The sequence below is a fragment of the Panicum virgatum genome, chromosome 3K (assembly GCF_016808335.1).
Source record: "Panicum virgatum strain AP13 chromosome 3K, P.virgatum_v5, whole genome shotgun sequence".
NCBI classification, from domain to species: domain Eukaryota; kingdom Viridiplantae; phylum Streptophyta; class Magnoliopsida; order Poales; family Poaceae; genus Panicum; species Panicum virgatum.
In genome coordinates, this window is record NC_053138.1 from 27101657 (window position 1) to 27117978 (window position 16322).

Below are 16322 nucleotides of genomic sequence, written 5' to 3' on the forward strand. Positions count from 1 at the left end.
TCTATAGGTAGCTTTGGCCTTCTTTTATCGATCTTCCTTGCTTAATTGCATTATCAACTACTCCAGGAATTTTTTTTCAATTTGTTTTTTTAAAAAAAATTAAATGAGGAACACGAGTTATGAATTAGAGCAAGTATAAAAAGACGAAAAAAAATTACAGAAACAAGTGGCAGCGAGTACTACGCTCGCTGGTACTCCCAGCTCGAATTGTTCACTTCTCACGAGGTGTTCCGGACCTGTGTGGCTGTGTACCGCTTACCTCCAACGTGTCCAATCGCCGCCCAGAATAAGCCATCCGAGGCCCGGAAAACAATGCACCACGCTGCTCCCGAACCGGAGGGCCGGCGAACGGCGCCCCGATCCACACCCCGCCTCGGCCTCGGCCTCGGCCTCGGCCGGGGCGGCCCGCGCCTTCGCCTCCCCCGATGACCCAGACCCAGGCGCGCGCCCGGCCCTCCACACCTGCACACGCGCGGTGCACCGAGGCCAGGGCGACCCGAGCGCTGCCGCGCTAGCCTCCAAAGCCCCCCAGCCCAAACCCGTGGCGCGTCGTCGCGCACGCCACCACCACCAACCACACTACCACAGGGAAAGGGCGGGGAGCGCCACCAGCCCAATCCCCACGCGGGCGGGTAGATAACGGCCGCGGCACGGGAATGAAGGGCGAGAGGTAGGGGAAGGAGCGGAGAGCACGGAGCGTCAGTCCAAGAAGCGCGGAGCAGGGAGGGGAGGCATGGAGGAGGAAGGGGAGCAGGCCGTGCCGCCGGCCGCGGTGGTGGGCGGGGCGGAGGCGGAGGCGGGGGAGCGGCAGGACTTCGGGCTGCCCGCGGAGCTGGTGGCGGTGCTGCCGTCGGACCCGTTCGCGCAGCTGGACGTGGCGCGCAAGATCACCTCCATCGCGCTGTCGTCCCGCCTCGGCCGCCTCGAGGCCGAGGCGGCGCGCCTGCGCGCGCAGCTCGCCGAGCGCGACGCCGAGGCCGAGGACCTCCGCGAGCGCGTCGAGCAGCTCGACGCCGCGCTCGCCGTCGCCACCGGCCGCCTCCGCCGCGTCGAGGAGGAGAAGGTACGCAATTCACTTGCTGCGGCCTCTGCCTCCCATTCTATGGAACGGCCAACGGCTCTCGCAGTCTCGCTGGCAGGTGGGCCTGCGGCGACTCTGCTTTCAAGTTTCGCCGACGCTTGCCTCTGGTCGTCGCTAGCAGCTAGCTGTGTGTCATGCTGCATAATTTTGGGCAAGCGCATGTCACTTGCAACCTGACGATTCTGCATGTTTTGGTCGTGGGTGACGGATGCACAGGAGACGCTGGTGAGCGAGAACTCTTCACTGTCCAACACTGTCAGGAAGCTCAACAGAGACGTCGCCAAGGTAACAGGACATTGGTTCATTGCGCTTTGGGGCCACGTTTTGACAGTATATAATGTATTTTCCAGTGTCCATTGGGGACAACTGCGTAGCAAACTAGCAATCCAATCATATTTTCAAGCTAGAATTTGAGTAGAGCTGCATTGGACTTGCCACAATCGTTTGTTCTCTGATATATCAAGTCCAACAGCTTGCTAGTGGTGTCCATAACTCTTGCTAGCCAGTACCATTTCAAACTTCGCAAGCGTGTACCTTACTGCTTGTATTCTACGTTCTTGTGCAGTTGGAAGTTTTCAAGAAGACACTTGTGCAGTCGCTCCAGGAAGATGACGCCATTGATGTAAGTCGTTTCACATACATTCAAGTTGTCTCCAGCTTTTAGTTTGAAGGACCCAGCATTGACTTGAGCATTTCAATTCTTACCTTGTTTGTATTTGTAGTTAATTTCAATTGAAAGTCATTTCCTTTTTTTTTTCTTTTTCAAATTACTTTTCTGTAGACTACTGCTCCCAGGGAAAGAGTTGCCGCAAGTCCAAATTTCTCATCTGCTCCATCAGGTACTACATAAGGTTTTTGTACTAGGTCCACATTACCCTAGTTCTCAAGAGTAATCTACACAGTTTTTTTTTGTCAGATGAAGATTCTGCACTCCAAACTTCCAAATCGTCACAGTTATCAGAAACTGCAAGTTCAGTTTCAGAGGGAAGTAGTCAAGTTGACCCAGATGGTACATTCCTTTTTCATCTTAACATCTAGTTAATATCTATATGAAAATCTGTTCATGACGTTTTACTTAGAGATCCCTTTTTGTACGTGCAGCACCTAGGCCACCACGTCAACATGTTTTTTTACCGTCACACAACAGCACACCAAGGATGACTCCCAAAGGCTCACCCCCAAGGGGTGGTTATGCATCCGTATCACCACCAAGGCGACATTCGATCTCCATTACATCAATGAATATGTTTAATGACAAGTCCTCAGGCAATTCTGGTCATTACAGCTCTCCTTTTGATGCGGCAAGTCAAACAGGTGAACTTTTTGACAAACCCAAGAGTTAGTTATATTGTTTGTCAGATACTTGAATGTAAAATTTCTTTTCTTTTCTTTTCTTTTTTGTGTGTGAAGAAAGTGCAATTGCATGCGCAAGATTATATAAAAGAAATTATGTAGCTAAGATTCTTTTTTTTACAAAAAAGTTCTGCTTTTATAATGTGCCCCCTCTGTTCCAAAATGTATCTAATTTGATGTTGTAGATGCTAGTGTATTTTTTTTACTAAACTTGGTCAAAATTAGAGAAGTTTGACTTGGGCCAAAACTAAAACGTATTTTGAAAAAAGAGGTAGTATCTAGTACGTTACATTTTCATCATCAAGATATATTACAATTTCACTACCCTGATACCATCTGTAGAAAACTCCAAGATATATTACAGTCTCACTGACCAAAAAAATGAACTGTGTGTAGTCTACCAGGTTCATCTCTTTGGTTTCTAGGTTCAGCACAAAATCATAAATAAGCTATCCATAAACTTCTTTTCACTGAGAGATCACTTGTTTCAGGACGAACAAGAGTTGATGGCAAAGAATTCTTTCGTCAGGTCAGGTATGTGCAATTATGCAGACAGTTTCTTTTCCACGTATTCAGTTAAGTATTTGATTTTGTTCCCCTGAAATATGCTGCATTTATGGCCTTGAGTGACTTGATTAAGAATTAATGAAAAGAGATGCTTGGAGTTGGATGTATTTAACTGCACATTTGCCGCACAATAGGTCCAAATGACCCTGAGGATCTTGTTTTCCAGGAATCTAGAAAGAAATGTTTGAACTCCACTGATGCCTAATTATCAAAAGAGCGATTTTTTTACACTTATCCAAGTGCACACTTGATTTCCCTATTTAACTGTTGCTTGTGCAGAAACCGCTTGTCTTATGAGCAATTTGGTGCATTCTTGGCTAATGTGAAGGAACTGAATTCATACAGGCAGACCAGAGAGGTATAAATGGATATATATATATATATATATATATATATATATATATATATATATATATATATATATATATATATATACTAAAATTACTCTGTTTTGCGATGTATGAACTGTTTTTTCTTATCCTTCCATGGTACATTACAGGATACATTAAGAAAGGCGGATGAAATCTTTGGTCCAGAAAACAAGGACCTGTACACCATCTTTGAGAGTCTAATTACTCGTAACGTTCAGTAGACTCCTCAAGTCTGAAACAATTCCTATGGCTACTAGTGATCCATGTTTTACTGGTATATTGTGATTACGATGTTGGTCAATTTTTGCATTTGTTGTCTGTAGTCTGTTGAAGATTCTTGGTATATAGTTCTCTCTTTTTTTTCTTTTTTCTTTTTGCTTACGCCCATATAGTCATGGGTTGTCTGCTGTAAGCTACAATTTATATACTTCAAATCTTCAATACAAATGGAGTATTGGAATAAGAGGAAATATGTAATAGGTCTGATTTCTGGAGCATAATAGACAATTTGTGACTTCGAAACAACTGTTTTAAAATGATTTTTTTCAGAGTTTTGTAAGAGCAAGTTTAATAATAGGCGACAAGCCGATGAAATCCTACGTATGTGAGAGAAACAGAGAGAAAGAAACAGGCGTCCCCCCCCCCCCCCGCCCGCCCCCAACCCCCTGTGCCTACTATTGGCCAAGATTCCAGCATTGCATTAAATGCTGGCAGGTCCCACCAACACCGTGCGCCAGCTCACCGTGTGAGATGCTGGTGAGCTTATTAAACTTGCTCTAAGAGAGCGTACCAGTAAACTGAGGGGTAACAGTACCAAGTGTCAATTTTGAGAAATTGGAGGGAAGCTTAAGCTAATGACCTGTACTGCTCAAAAGCAGGCTCCCCAAAAGTTTTAATGAGCTCTGATGCTGCCAGGCACCCAGGCCGCGCTCGCCTCTCCCAGCCCTGCTTTGCCACTAGTCCGCACGAGAGGAGCTTTGTGAGGCCGCAAAACGCAGACGGATACTGGAGGGTGAATTTCCCTTCCCCCATGTTGCTGCAAGCACTCGGAGCCTCTGCTCCATTCAATATGCTGCATACTTGAAGCCTTAAAAATGTGATGCATTTAGGAAGTGCAGATGCAACCTATTCCTTACTTGGCATCCCTCCCCACCATAGTCTGCTACTCTTTTCTATTAAAAATAGACCTACACTCAGAACTTACTGATAATTTTTCCAAATAAATTTCACATATATTCTGGTGCAAACTTTACTAGATACATACTTCGTATTTCTATCTTATATAACAAACAAGCAGAACTGTCTCATGCCAAATATTATTCAGAATACGAAATGTATATAGTGCATTCCATTATATAGATCAGCATTACTAGCAAACCCATTTGTTCCATTTTAAAGTGGGTTGTGGAGCAACTCATTGTTTTTATCAACAAGTAACACCCCGAGTACACCATCTCAACACCAAATCTATGATTCTCATCGATGGAGCATCAAAATGAGAGGCACAGCCACAAACAATCAATAATACATCACAGCAATCATGCACGATTACATGGGGTGGCACCTCAATGTCATATGGTAGACCACAGTGTCACAACAATTACTTAGTTTGGTTGGAATAAGAAAACCAAGGTTCAGCAAACAAAGAAAATGGTTAATGAAAGGTGAAATTGAAGATTCCCACAGGCATAAGGCAATAAATATGCAAACGTCACAAGAAAGTACAATCCTAATGACCATTAGTGGATCATTATGGGACATTTCAACTCTAACAAATGAGAGCACATTATCAAAGGATTTATGCAGTCAAAATGAAAAAGAAAAGTATCAATATAAGCATTGTTTGCACTTCTTGGCTAGGTAGTGCCTGTATGGCAGTAAGGCTGAGAGTAGTACCAGCCTACCAGGTCAAGCCAGCATCTCATTTTGCATCCCAGTCCTTCAGCTTCTTACTCCCCTTTGGTTTAGCAATAGGTGCATTCATGCCTGCCATTTTTGCATTATATTTTGCTCGGAGAGGCCCATTTGTAGCCCATCTGAAAGTTCATCAAGAAATTAGTCCAGAATCAGCATATATGCATTCCTTGTTAAAAAGACCAAGATAGACCACAGAAAACATATAGAACAATTCAACTAATATGTGTGTACTTAGATTTAAGGTTTTGACAAACTATAATATATAAGAAGTGCGGTGAATTCTCTGTGTCAAAAGCTACAACAATATGTCAGCTCAAAAAATAAGAACAGGACATTCACTGGGTTCCTTATTAAAAGAATAAAAAATATAATATTTTCCTTCAGGCCATAATTATTTACTTGAAAATTAGCAACCTCTACTGAAAGCACATGGAAGAAAAATAAAACAAGTCAACTGAAAAATACCAATAATGATGCAACAGACGAGTACTTACGGTGCATTCCAATCTGTAGTATCCTCATTAACAAGATGTGTCCATTTTGTTCTGCCACTGCGCCCAAAGTGTTTAACTTGCATGACCTTGGGCAGGATGCTCTTATCCATCTTATCTTCCCCAGTAGGTTCAGAGAAATCACGGGTGTAGATATCCTCTTTACCAGCTGATTGGATAACATCATCAACACTTTCCTGGAAGAAGGCACCTTTGTGGTAATACTTTTGCATAAACTTCCACTTTTGTTTGGTCTGCCGAAGCGGCTTTGGATTCTTCCGCTCCCATTCTCTACGCTCCTCCTCTGTCATATTCCTGACCTTCTCGATCTCCTCCTTCTCCTTCAACCTTGCATCTCTTTCCTCCCTGTCCCTCTTAATTCTTGCTATTTCTCTATTCTTCCATGATTCATACTCCTCTGCTTCATTCAACTCATCATCTGTGTCAACATCCTCAATGTTGGCCTCTTCATTCAATGCCTTCTCAATGTGCTCCTCCTTTTTAATCTCTTCAACCACAATCTGCCTAGTCTCAATCTTCCTAGCCTCCAGCCTCTTCTTGACCAGCTCCTCAAGCTGCCGCTCCTCCTCCTCCAACCGTTCACGCTCCGCAATGGTGTCTCTCTGTGACTTTGGTATGAAGACAGGTTTTACCATGGCCATGCCCATCTGCTCATCCTCAGAGTCCGTCTCATACTCAGATTCCTCTGACTCCTCATCCTCCACTGGTTCCTCATCTTCCTGAGGAAGTAGCTCCTCCTGCTCCCTTAAGAGCTGCCTCTCCCGTATCCTCCTCCTCCTCTCCTCCTGGGCCTCCTCGTCCTCTTCATCAATATCAGCTTCCTGCCTCTCATTTTGCTCCTCAACAGTTGACACAATCTCAGCCTGCCGTATGCGGCGATGATCTGCCCTCAACTCCTCCTTGTTCTCGCGGGTTTGTGCGAGACGCCGGAGCCGGCGGTCATCCTTTGCAGGGATGTCACCATCCTCATCCTTCGGGAATGCCTTATCAAGGGAGACTCTTGCCGTCCGGAGGTCTATGTCCTCTTCGGCATCATCAGCCCACTCAGGTGCCTTTCCTGGCCAGTACCGCTTGACCTTGGTCTGGCCAATCTTGCCGCGGAGCTTGTCGCGCACCGCGATGGCCGCATCACTTACACCGGCGGCCACGGACATGACTACAGTTGGTCACCAATTCCCCACCACCTGGGTGCCCAAACAGCCTGCAATGCACACAAACCATGAAACAACATCAGTACCATTTGGGCATGCCAGTGAAGAATTGGTTCAGCTCCGTGCAGGAGACGGCGAGCTTGACACCGGTTTTCTTTTCTTTTTTTTTGGAAAAATAAATTGCGCCCGTAATTTGGGTACCAAATCATATTAATCTTGCGGGCTGAAGAATAAGAAGCTTAATCAAAGCACGGATGGATAAATTGCAATATTAGAATAGCAGGGGAGGGTACCACGCAGGGGCGGACCCAGCATAGGACATGGGTGTACACATGTACACCCGATAATTCTTGTTCTTGCAAACGAAATCCAAGTTAGTAGGTAGCTCAATATATTGTAACTGGATTCAGATCCGAATACAGATATTTTTGTTAGGGTTTGGGGCGCCCCGTCTCGCACAGCACAAGGAAAGAGAAGGGGCGAGCGCGTGGCATACCTGGAGGATGCGCTCGTCGCCGGCAAAGGGCTGGGCCGCCGCTCGCCCAGTCGTCGCCGCCAGGGACGGAAGATCTCGAGCGAGGAGATCAGGAGAAGAGTTTCTCGAAAGTTTCTCTTCGAGAGAAGGGAAAGGTTTGAGAAGAGAAACACGGAGGGAGGAGATGAACCTGAGGGCAGAGCCTTCAGCGGGACGGCGGCTGTCGATGAGCCGAGCTCGAGCCGGACAACGATACTCATCGGCTTCGGTCACCAAATTTACTATGATTAGTCTAAATAGATTTAATTCGATAAATAAATAAAAAAGAAGCATATCTAGATATTTAGTTTTATTCTCTTTATTTTCTTTTGATAGTCATATTTTTAAAACTGAATTATTCTCATTTAAATTGACATTTTGGGAACAATATGGACGGTCGTTCCACTCCTGTGTAGAGTAACTCTTTTGAAAAAAATACTAGTGCAAGTATAAGATAACATCCAAAATGAGAAATCATGATAAACTAGAAACTGGGGCGCGCCTTTGGCGCGCCAGCTTGGGCTGGTACAGTAGATAGCCTGTGAGTAGTATTAGCGTAGGCTATGTCTAGAGGATTATACAATTGACATGGAGGTGGGGATTAAGTGGACAAAGAAAGAGATGATGGAGTCCCGGAGATCTTAGTTGTAGGTTTGGGAATTTTGTAAATAGAATTTATGTTGTAATTGTGAAAAGAAAGATTTGTACATTTTTTCTTAAGCTGGAAGCTTGATATAAATGCGAAAACGGGAGAGTTCAAGCTAGAATCATGAAAGTTAGCAATAGACACGTGATGATATTTTTTTTAAAGAAATTAGGGGTAAATATTTATGTGAACGAATTATGAAAATATTTTTTAATTTAAAATTTTGTTGTGTAGCAGGGATTTAGATTTTCAAATTTTGAGTGTTTTTTTGCGTTCAAAACTTTTTGACATAAAAATATTTCAGTGTCCGAATCATAGGTAGAATGGATTTCATATAAGCATTGGTGTGAATGAATTGTGGAAGTGTTTTGAGTTTACAAATATGCTCTGTAATAAAGTTGTATATTTTGAAATGTTAAGCAAATTTTATGTTGGACACGTTTTGGTTCGAATGTGTCTTGGTAGTCGAATTGTATGTATAGTGTCGCTAGTGTAGAAGTAATGAATGAAACAGATTGTTACATAATTTAAGTAATATTTGAGGGTATTTCGAAGAAAATTCTTGAGAGAGGGAAAAGACGGCGGGTTGTATTCGAAGAAAGTTAGGGGATTTTTTTTTTGCAAAATGTCCTAAGTTCGAGGATTTTTTTTCGAAATGACTGGGGAACGCAAGATCTGGTACTCCAAGGAAGTTCGAGGACTTTTTTGCAAAATGGCCTAAGTTCGAGGACTTTTTTGCAAAATGTCCGGGGACTTTTTTGCAAAATGGCCTAAGTTCGAGGACTTTTTTGCAAAACGACCGGGGACTTTTTTACAAAATGGCCTAAGTTCGAGGACTTTTTTGCAAAATGTTGAGGGCTTTTTTGCAAAATGTCCTAAGTTCGAGGACTTTTTCGCAAAATGTCAAGGTTTTTTTTTGCAAAATGACCTAAGTTCGAGGACTTTTTTGCAAAATGACTGGGAAACGCAAGATCTAGGCCGTCCGCCCGGCCAATCCGATGGCCGGGAATTGCGGGCGACGTGGCGCGATGGTTGGCCCGAGCTTGGTCCAGGATTAGAAGTATAGAGATGAGATGATAAGCAAAATTCTTCTTCTTGATCGTTGTACCAAGATGAAATAGAACTATTAAAATAGAAAAGAGAATAGAGGGAGTATTATTTTATTTTTATTTTAGGCTCTGTTTGATTGGGCTTCCAGCCTCCTATGGCTTCTAAAAAAGCTAACAACCCAACCAAAGAGCTTAGCTTCCACCTGCACCCACACCTGAAAAGCAGCTTTCTGCTGGTTCGAGTTTTACAGCAAGCAGCTTCCTGCTGGTTCAAGTTTTGCAGCACTTCCCACCCAGCTTATTCCGGCTATGAGTCAAAAACATTCATCAAAATTATCCACTACCACCGGTTATGTTGTACCGCTTCATTCTTTTCTTCCCTTTGTCCGTTCCCCGCTCCCAGCCACGACAACATCTAGTGCTGCCGGCATTCCACCCGCCTGGCGTCGCTCCATCTCCCCGGCGCCCCTCCATCTTGCCGGCGCCCAACCTCCCCTCCGCTACACCTGCCCGGCTCTGGGAGGTCCTAGCTAGTCGTGATGCTTTTTATTTCAATAACTATGTTTCCTTTTATTTTATACTAATATCTTTCCTTTTTAATATAATAGATGAAATAATAAAACTAATTGATCACCTTTTAATAATACCCTATTTAGCTACATAAACGTGTTATACCAATTAAATTGGGCTTTCATTTAATTATTATCGTACTGGATCAATCTTTCCAGTGTTGGTTATTGATCTAAATCTTACGTATAGGTACACATAATATGAAACTTTAGCGAATAGAGTGAGAAAATAGAATTGCATATAAATACTAATCAACAAAATTCTCACGAGGAAAACGTCACACATCTGCAAAATATATACCTAACAAACATGTTAGGGTATCTTCTCCAACTCGACTTTAGACAGCGGCTTAAGAAATGTGACTAAGAAAAATAATGATACGAACCATCTGATTTAGTGCTTATAACATAAGATATTTCCATTGACGGTATCAAAAATATTGAAAAGGTTGACATCTTATGATCCACCATTTGTAGCATCTTAGGCAAGCGAGGGGATTTTTTAACCTCGGCTTGAAATTTGCTCCTACCAGAATTGGAACCCTGGACCGAGGAGTGCTACTAAGGCCACCTAACTAGTTTGGTTAGACAAACGTTCGCTCGAAACAACTGCAGAGTAGAAGGTTCTCACAATCACCGGAGTAAGTGAAACCCATCCGGAGAAATATAAATTTTATTGCTTTATTAATTTCCTTTCATACAAATGTAATTCTGTTGATATCCCTTTCTATTTTTGGAAGCTAAAAATGATGAAATATGCTGTAAACTGTTGTGACTTTTGGTATCTAATCTTAATCATTTCCCAGCAATATTGCTTCAGAACATAATTATTTCATGGGTCTGTCTACACATCTGTCGACAGATATTTGAACCTCAAATCTGTCAGATTTTTGGGCCAATCAAAAGAAGACAGCTTAGCTGGAAAAAACTGATAGATACTATACAAAAAAAAATCTGTCAAACAATATAAACAGAAAACAACCCATAACAAGTTTTCCAAACCCAAGATCCACTAGCAAAACACACTACACGGTTGTGAACCCAGCATCATAGATGATCTTCTCCTCAGGCTTGTGATCAGCCTCTGATTGGGGGACCTGCCCGGATTGGGGACTTGGTGCTCTTCTCCTTCGTCAGCACCCAAGGGAAATCCATGCTTCAAATGAAACTCTTTCCTGGCCTCAACTTTGCTTCCTCCTCCTTCAGTTTCTTCTGCTGTTGCCTCAACTTCCTTTGCGCTCCTCTGTCAACTGCATGAGACAGAGGTTCCTTTGCTCCTTCAACAACTGAATGAGATGGGCTCCATTCTCTCCTTTCTCCTTCAGCTTTGTTTCCTGCCCCCTCAAGCTTTGCGAGCACCTCTCTCAACCTGACCAGCTCAACCAACATGAAGATTATGATTGCACACAGAGAGTTTAAGCAAATTAGCAAAAAAAATCACACACACCAGAATTACATACGAGATATGTAGATGACAACTTTAAAAGCAAAGACATCATATATAGCGAAGAACTCAGAAAATAACAGCTAAAAAATTCAACTCAACTAACTTCAACTCCAAACCACAACCCCCCCCCCCCCCCCCCCCCAAAAAAAAACCGCGTCAAACTTTAAAAGCAAAGGACAACATACACAGAGACACACAGACAAATAGCAGCTACATATACACTCAGCTCAACTAAAATAGACAAATCAAAATTCTAAAAAAATAAAAATAAAAAATACAGCTACAAAAAACTAAATAGACAATCACAACTAAGAAAAATAAAGCCAATGGCAAAAGAAAAGGAGAAAAAATAAAATACACTCACATATACCACAAAAAATATAACTGAACAAGAGAGAGAGAGAGAGAACCCACATACACAGACACAAAGGCATCAGCGGTTTGACATACCTGGACAAACCCAAACGCATTAAGAAAATTATGTTAGAGACCAAGAAGGAGCATGATTCTTTAAAGCATTTGAAAGTAAGTATTAGTTTTGGAGATAGAATAACTTAAATGAAATATCTGAAGGGCTGTCCCATGCACAACTCTTTTTAGTAGCAGCAAATTCAGGTTCATTCCTGTATGTATTAAACTAGTTGGCAAAAAGACCGAATTTAGACATGACACTGTACTACCAGAATTGTAGGATTTTTTTTAGTTTCAATAGCAAACCGTACTCTAATAGAAGTTCAGTACCATACAAAAAGAAAAATTAAAACTCACCAATTTATCGGATAACTCCCTGTAAATCAGAAGTAGCATCTGATATCTAAAATGAACAAAAAGGAATGGATGGCAACCCATACATGAACTTGTAATTGCAAACTACTTCTAGTTGGCGACCCATAGGCAGTGCTACGCTAACAAATACAATATTACTGCAGGCCTAAGTAATGGGCACCAAATAAGAACATGTTGTGTATACCGGGAAAGAAAGCACAACAATCTGACAGTCCAGTGTTTTAGACACCGGGCAACAAGGAAATAACAGGAATATCCATTTGTTCATCATCTGAATGTTGTATATCCTAGATAGAATACACCACAACTTATATCATGTGGTCTCCGGTATGAGCACAAACAGAGCACACACTCAAACATATGCACAGACCAAGCAGCACGAGTAATCAGTGCATACTGCTGAATTTTTCTACTGGTGCTCCCCTCTCACTGACAGGATTTTTAGGACCCTAAGGTCTAAACTAACTTCATTCTTTTAGCTTGATCAAAATAAAATGCAATGCTACCATAATCACAGTGGTACCAGTATTCCAATGTCTGGACCTGTAGATGTTAAGACCAACCAAGCATACTAGCAGACAGCAGATAACAAGCTACAACTGATGGCATACAAACATTGACAAACCTGTGCCTCCTCCACACACAAACACACAAGCAAATAATTGTGCTTTGCGCTCGCTGCATCATCCGCGCTCTCAGACAACTACAACAGCTAGCACATCTGCAGAGCCATATCTACAGAACAACAAAAAACTGAAGCAGCAAACGACCTCAATCCTAACATCACCTGACTACCTGAGCAAGCACCATTAGTCAGCTTAGCTACGAATCAAGTTCTTATAGCATCCCAATCTGAAAACCCCCAAAACAAAATCAAATAGCACCCAATGATCTAGCTATGAATCAACTTAACTGTGGTTGGAGAGTCCTCTGCGGCCGTCGGCACGGGGGAAGCGACCCCGAAAATCCTGCTTCCGCTCCAACCACCGTGGCCACGGCACAGCTCGATAGGAGGCTCCAACAATAGATCACTCACTGCGGCAGAGCCCACCCATAGCCTGGCGCCGAAGGCTCCGCCCGTGCTTAGACGAAGGGGCGGCGGCAGCAGCGACATGGGCACCGCGAGGGGCCTTGCCGCACCCACCGCCAGCGCCACCGCGTGTCGAGCTGAAGACGGAAGAAGATTGGGGAAAGTGTACGGTCCATGGTTAGCTGTTTTATACGCCCAATAGTTCGCACAAATCTCAAAGCAAAATCAAAGGTCCAAAAATCGACAGATAAATGGCAAAGAAATCTGTTGACAGATAAATAGCAAAACTCTTATTTCATATCATTTGCTATGTTTGTCATGAACTGTTTTTGTGACCTGCTCCAAATTGCCTTTTGCTCTTCAAAGCTCCCAACAACGGCAGATTGCTTATCGTTTGCCAATGAATTTGCCAGATGGTTGTAATATACTCCATTGTTTAAATTATAAAGTATTTTCAGTTGGTTTGCACTCTTTATCCTGGACAAAATTTGCCCATCTGTACTTTCGGTTGTGTTGGCAACAATGCTTACTGGCTTTACTTTCACAGAGGGTTCCAAGTTAGATCCTTGGACCATGTAAACTGCACCAAGAACTTCTCCCAGAAATATGTCCTGGAAACGAGAGAATTTACACATAAAATGTGTAAAGAAAAGATTAGAGACTAATCAGACATCAACAATTGAGCATAGGCCAAAATAAAGAAATATTGGGCTAGCCGAACGAATTACAGCAAGTTACTAAAGCAGTCCTAAGGGGTCATTTACCATGTGATCATACAATTTCTGTTTCCTCTGAAGTTTCTGTAGCAGCGAGATCAAACCATGGACAAACCTTGATTCGGGAGTATGCTGCGTGTGTTGCTCAAAAGCTGCAAGGATACCCTCAAATGAAGCAACCTTTCGTTGCACGGTAAGAGGGATGAGTGTGATATTCAGACTGGATTCTAGGATTGTTTTTGCAGCCAGTGGATCAAGGAACATGTTAAACTCTGCATATCTGTTCGATGGAACCGTGAACACATTTCCCTTGTCATGACCGCTATCTCTGATGTGTCCGCCGACGACATAAACTCTCTGCATACAAGGTTGTGTACAATGAAGATCAATTTTGCATCGACGTTCATTGACCGTTCACAATTTCATTTGAAGTTTTGTACTACTGTAAGGAGGGGGCGGGGGTGCAAAAGGAGCAGACCTCTATCACAGAGCTTGCATCGATGTCAGATAGCGAAATGTTGGCCAGATTGGTGAGAGGTCCACTGGTAAGAACTGTGATCTTCTCACCCGGACCAAGTTGCTTCCTGATTGACTGCCAAACATCATAAGCATGTGGCTGCTGGCGTTCCGGATGATCTAAATTTTCAGACATGTACCTAATAATGGAATGAATGGATGTAAAATGTACTGTGACAATTCTGTATCATTACTGCATTAGCAGACATATGAAGGTGGCTTCGGGAGAGTGATTACCTTCTAGGACTTCTTGGCAGTGACCAAGCCAATCCATACAATGTGTCTGAATCAATAAATCCACCACTGCCATGGGGAATAGCATAAAAAATTTTGCAACCAAGGGTTGGATTGCCCAATGAAGTGGTATTGCCAAGACCGACTGGGACATCATCGCGGCCCATCATATGTAGAACGTCGTAAACGATATCGATGCTCGAGATATTAGCCCAGCCATTGCCACTGACCAAAACTGCCTAAAACAGTTCAGTAAGTTTTGTCAGGCTACAAAAGTGAACCGCATTGATAGTTTCAAATTTGTGCAGTTTGTAAAATACATTTTTCTCACCTTTAGATCAATTACTTCTCTAGGTTCCTTCAAGAGGTATATGAGGGACACAAAATCTCCGGGGCTCATGTCCACGTCAAAAATAACTGCCTTACCCCTGCTTACATTCCTGAAATCTGGCTTGTAGAAAATTTCTCTGTAATGTGGGAACTGTGTACTTATATTGAAACGGCCAGCGTTTTCTGGGAGATTTAGAGCCTGAAAATAAAAAATTGGTCATTGACTCATTGTTGTGCTTGAACTTTGACATTGTGACTTGTGAACTTTGAGCTCAAAAACAAGCTAAGTAAACTTGCTTAGTTACCTCTAGGAAGCTCTTGAAAAATTCCCTATTCAGTGGGCTACTTTTATCGGCGTTCGGCTTCGCTCTCGTTGCGACGTGCACCCTGACTGCTTCTGGACCGGACACTTCCTTAGTGTATCCATCCTAAGAAAAGAATTCAGGCTTCAGAAATCAGAATTTGTCATGTTTGAAAAAACATTTTGCATGCAGTACAATATATTACCTCACATCTTCCTCTGTTGCCTCCCGGCACCAGGCAGAAGGCATCTCTGATCCCAGTCTGAACATGCCCACTGTGAACTCCACCCTCTTGCAGTCCAAACTTCGGAGTAGCACGGCCATCGAAAAAAGGGTTCGAGCCGTCGCGCGCGCCGTACGGTTCGTTGGAGGTTACCACGGTGATGTTCATGTACTCAAGCTCGGCAAACTCATTGACGCCGCCGGCCTCGCCATGGCGCATGCCGGAGAGAGCCACGCCGGCGGCGAAGGAGTCCCACATGTAGTAGCCCTGCAACGCGAGAAAGTATCGGAAGAAGCAGCGTAAGAAATTCATGGAGGAGAGGACCCAAAGTTTTACAACAAGGATCAGAAATGGAGGGGGTCCGATCAGACTTGCCGTGTTGGCATGGCCGCCTGCCGCGCCCGGCGGGATGGCCTTCCGGTACCGACAGCCTCCGGCCGTCGACATTCATTCCCTGCGTGCATGCTGAGCTCAGTCAGAGTGCAGGCTGGCTCGCTGTAATATGAGACGATGATGGCGCCGTGCCATCGTGTCGGCTACCTGGTCGATCAGTGGCAGGTAGCCGCCGACGTCGGGGCGGACGTCGCCGGCGCCGGATATCCCGCGCGGCCCATCATGTAGAGGATGTTGTAGAGGTGGTTGACGGCGTGCCCGGCGTCGCTCCACTCGTTGGCGTTGAAGGTAATGGCCTGTGCTAGTTTGGAATATAATTATATGGTTGGTTTTCTGAAAGTCATAATTTTATTATATGGCCTGTGCAATCATGTTGGATTCTAGTACCTCCATCTTAAAATATAACAACTTTTAGACTTGCGAAAGGGCTACAACAACTTTTAGACTTGCGAAAGGGCTTGTAGCCTAGTGGTTACAAGAGCGAGGATTTGCCGGCTCGGTCTTCGAAGATACTCATAGGGGTGGAGTTTGTGTACGTGTGTTCATAGGGGTGTGAGTGTGCGTGCGTTGTGAGTGTCTGAGTTGTACTGTGTAATCTCAAAAAGGAAAAAAAAC

At 43.6% G+C, this 16322-nt stretch overlaps 4 protein-coding genes across 5 annotated transcripts; 1 reads left to right on the plus strand and 3 right to left on the minus strand.

The window, feature by feature from the left end:
• The first annotated feature begins 562 nt into the window (after positions 1-562).
• Positions 563-3869, plus strand: LOC120698734 (uncharacterized protein At4g15545-like). Of its 2 annotated transcripts, none has more exons than XM_039982447.1 (9): positions 563-1063; positions 1298-1366; positions 1647-1727; positions 1863-1920; positions 1998-2090; positions 2183-2395; positions 2926-2968; positions 3281-3359; positions 3501-3869. In XM_039982447.1, exons 1-9 carry the CDS (start codon positions 734-736, stop codon positions 3591-3593), a joined length of 1059 nt encoding a protein of 352 aa, XP_039838381.1. In that variant the 5' UTR covers positions 563-733; the 3' UTR covers positions 3594-3869. The 2 variants fall into 2 exon arrangements, with proteins under 2 accessions (XP_039838381.1, XP_039838382.1); XM_039982448.1 differs by having other exon boundaries at positions 568-1063; positions 1647-1703.
• A 1016-nt stretch (positions 3870-4885) lies between these two features.
• LOC120698736 (microfibrillar-associated protein 1-like) lies at positions 4886-7656 on the minus strand. The gene is made up of 3 exons (XM_039982449.1): positions 7449-7656; positions 5784-7002; positions 4886-5408 (listed from the first exon to the last, which is right to left on the minus strand). Exons 2-3 carry the CDS (start codon positions 6953-6955, stop codon positions 5294-5296), a joined length of 1287 nt encoding a protein of 428 aa, XP_039838383.1. The 5' UTR covers positions 6956-7002; positions 7449-7656; the 3' UTR covers positions 4886-5293.
• Positions 7657-10385: 2729 nt separating this feature from the next.
• Positions 10386-15706, minus strand: LOC120698737. Its single transcript, XM_039982450.1, has 9 exons — positions 15690-15706; positions 15297-15581; positions 15095-15217; positions 14791-14988; positions 14463-14698; positions 14188-14365; positions 13758-14066; positions 13288-13604; positions 10386-10561 (listed from the first exon to the last, which is right to left on the minus strand). Exons 2-9 carry the CDS (start codon positions 15570-15572, stop codon positions 10558-10560), a joined length of 1641 nt encoding a protein of 546 aa, XP_039838384.1. The 5' UTR covers positions 15573-15581; positions 15690-15706; the 3' UTR covers positions 10386-10557.
• Positions 10645-13144, minus strand: LOC120698739. Its single transcript, XM_039982454.1, has 3 exons — positions 12877-13144; positions 11596-11627; positions 10645-11099 (listed from the first exon to the last, which is right to left on the minus strand). The coding sequence occupies exons 1-3, from the start codon at positions 13075-13077 to the stop codon at positions 10889-10891; spliced, it is 444 nt and encodes a 147-aa protein (XP_039838388.1). The 5' UTR covers positions 13078-13144; the 3' UTR covers positions 10645-10888.
• Positions 15707-16322: the final 616 nt, after the last annotated feature.

Coding starts and splice junctions, on each gene's coding strand:
- LOC120698734 (XM_039982447.1), top strand. CDS start 734: ATGGAGGAGGAAGGGGAGCAGGCCGTGCCGCCGGCCGCGGTGGTGGGC. Junction 1,367..1,646: donor TCAACAGAGACGTCGCCAAG/GTAACAGGACAT, acceptor GTTCTTGTGCAG/TTGGAAGTTTTCAAGAAGAC. Junction 2,396..2,925: donor TGATGCGGCAAGTCAAACAG/GTGAACTTTTTG, acceptor CACTTGTTTCAG/GACGAACAAGAGTTGATGGC.
- LOC120698736 (XM_039982449.1), bottom strand. CDS start 6,955: ATGTCCGTGGCCGCCGGTGTAAGTGATGCGGCCATCGCGGTGCGCGAC. Junction 5,409..5,783: donor ACTACAGATTGGAATGCACC/GTAAGTACTCGT, acceptor ATGAACTTTCAG/ATGGGCTACAAATGGGCCTC.
- LOC120698739 (XM_039982454.1), bottom strand. CDS start 13,077: ATGTCGCTGCTGCCGCCGCCCCTTCGTCTAAGCACGGGCGGAGCCTTC. Junction 11,628..12,876: donor CAGAGGACTCTCCAACCACA/GTTAAGTTGATT, acceptor GGGTTTGTCCAG/GTATGTCAAACCGCTGATGC. Junction 11,100..11,595: donor GCTGATGCCTTTGTGTCTGT/GTATGTGGGTTC, acceptor TGAGCTGGTCAG/GTTGAGAGAGGTGCTCGCAA.
- LOC120698737 (XM_039982450.1), bottom strand. CDS start 15,572: ATGTGGGACTCCTTCGCCGCCGGCGTGGCTCTCTCCGGCATGCGCCAT. Junction 14,067..14,187: donor ATGCAAGCTCTGTGATAGAG/GTCTGCTCCTTT, acceptor CCTTGTATGCAG/AGAGTTTATGTCGTCGGCGG. Junction 13,605..13,757: donor AGAAATTGTATGATCACATG/GTAAATGACCCC, acceptor TCTCGTTTCCAG/GACATATTTCTGGGAGAAGT.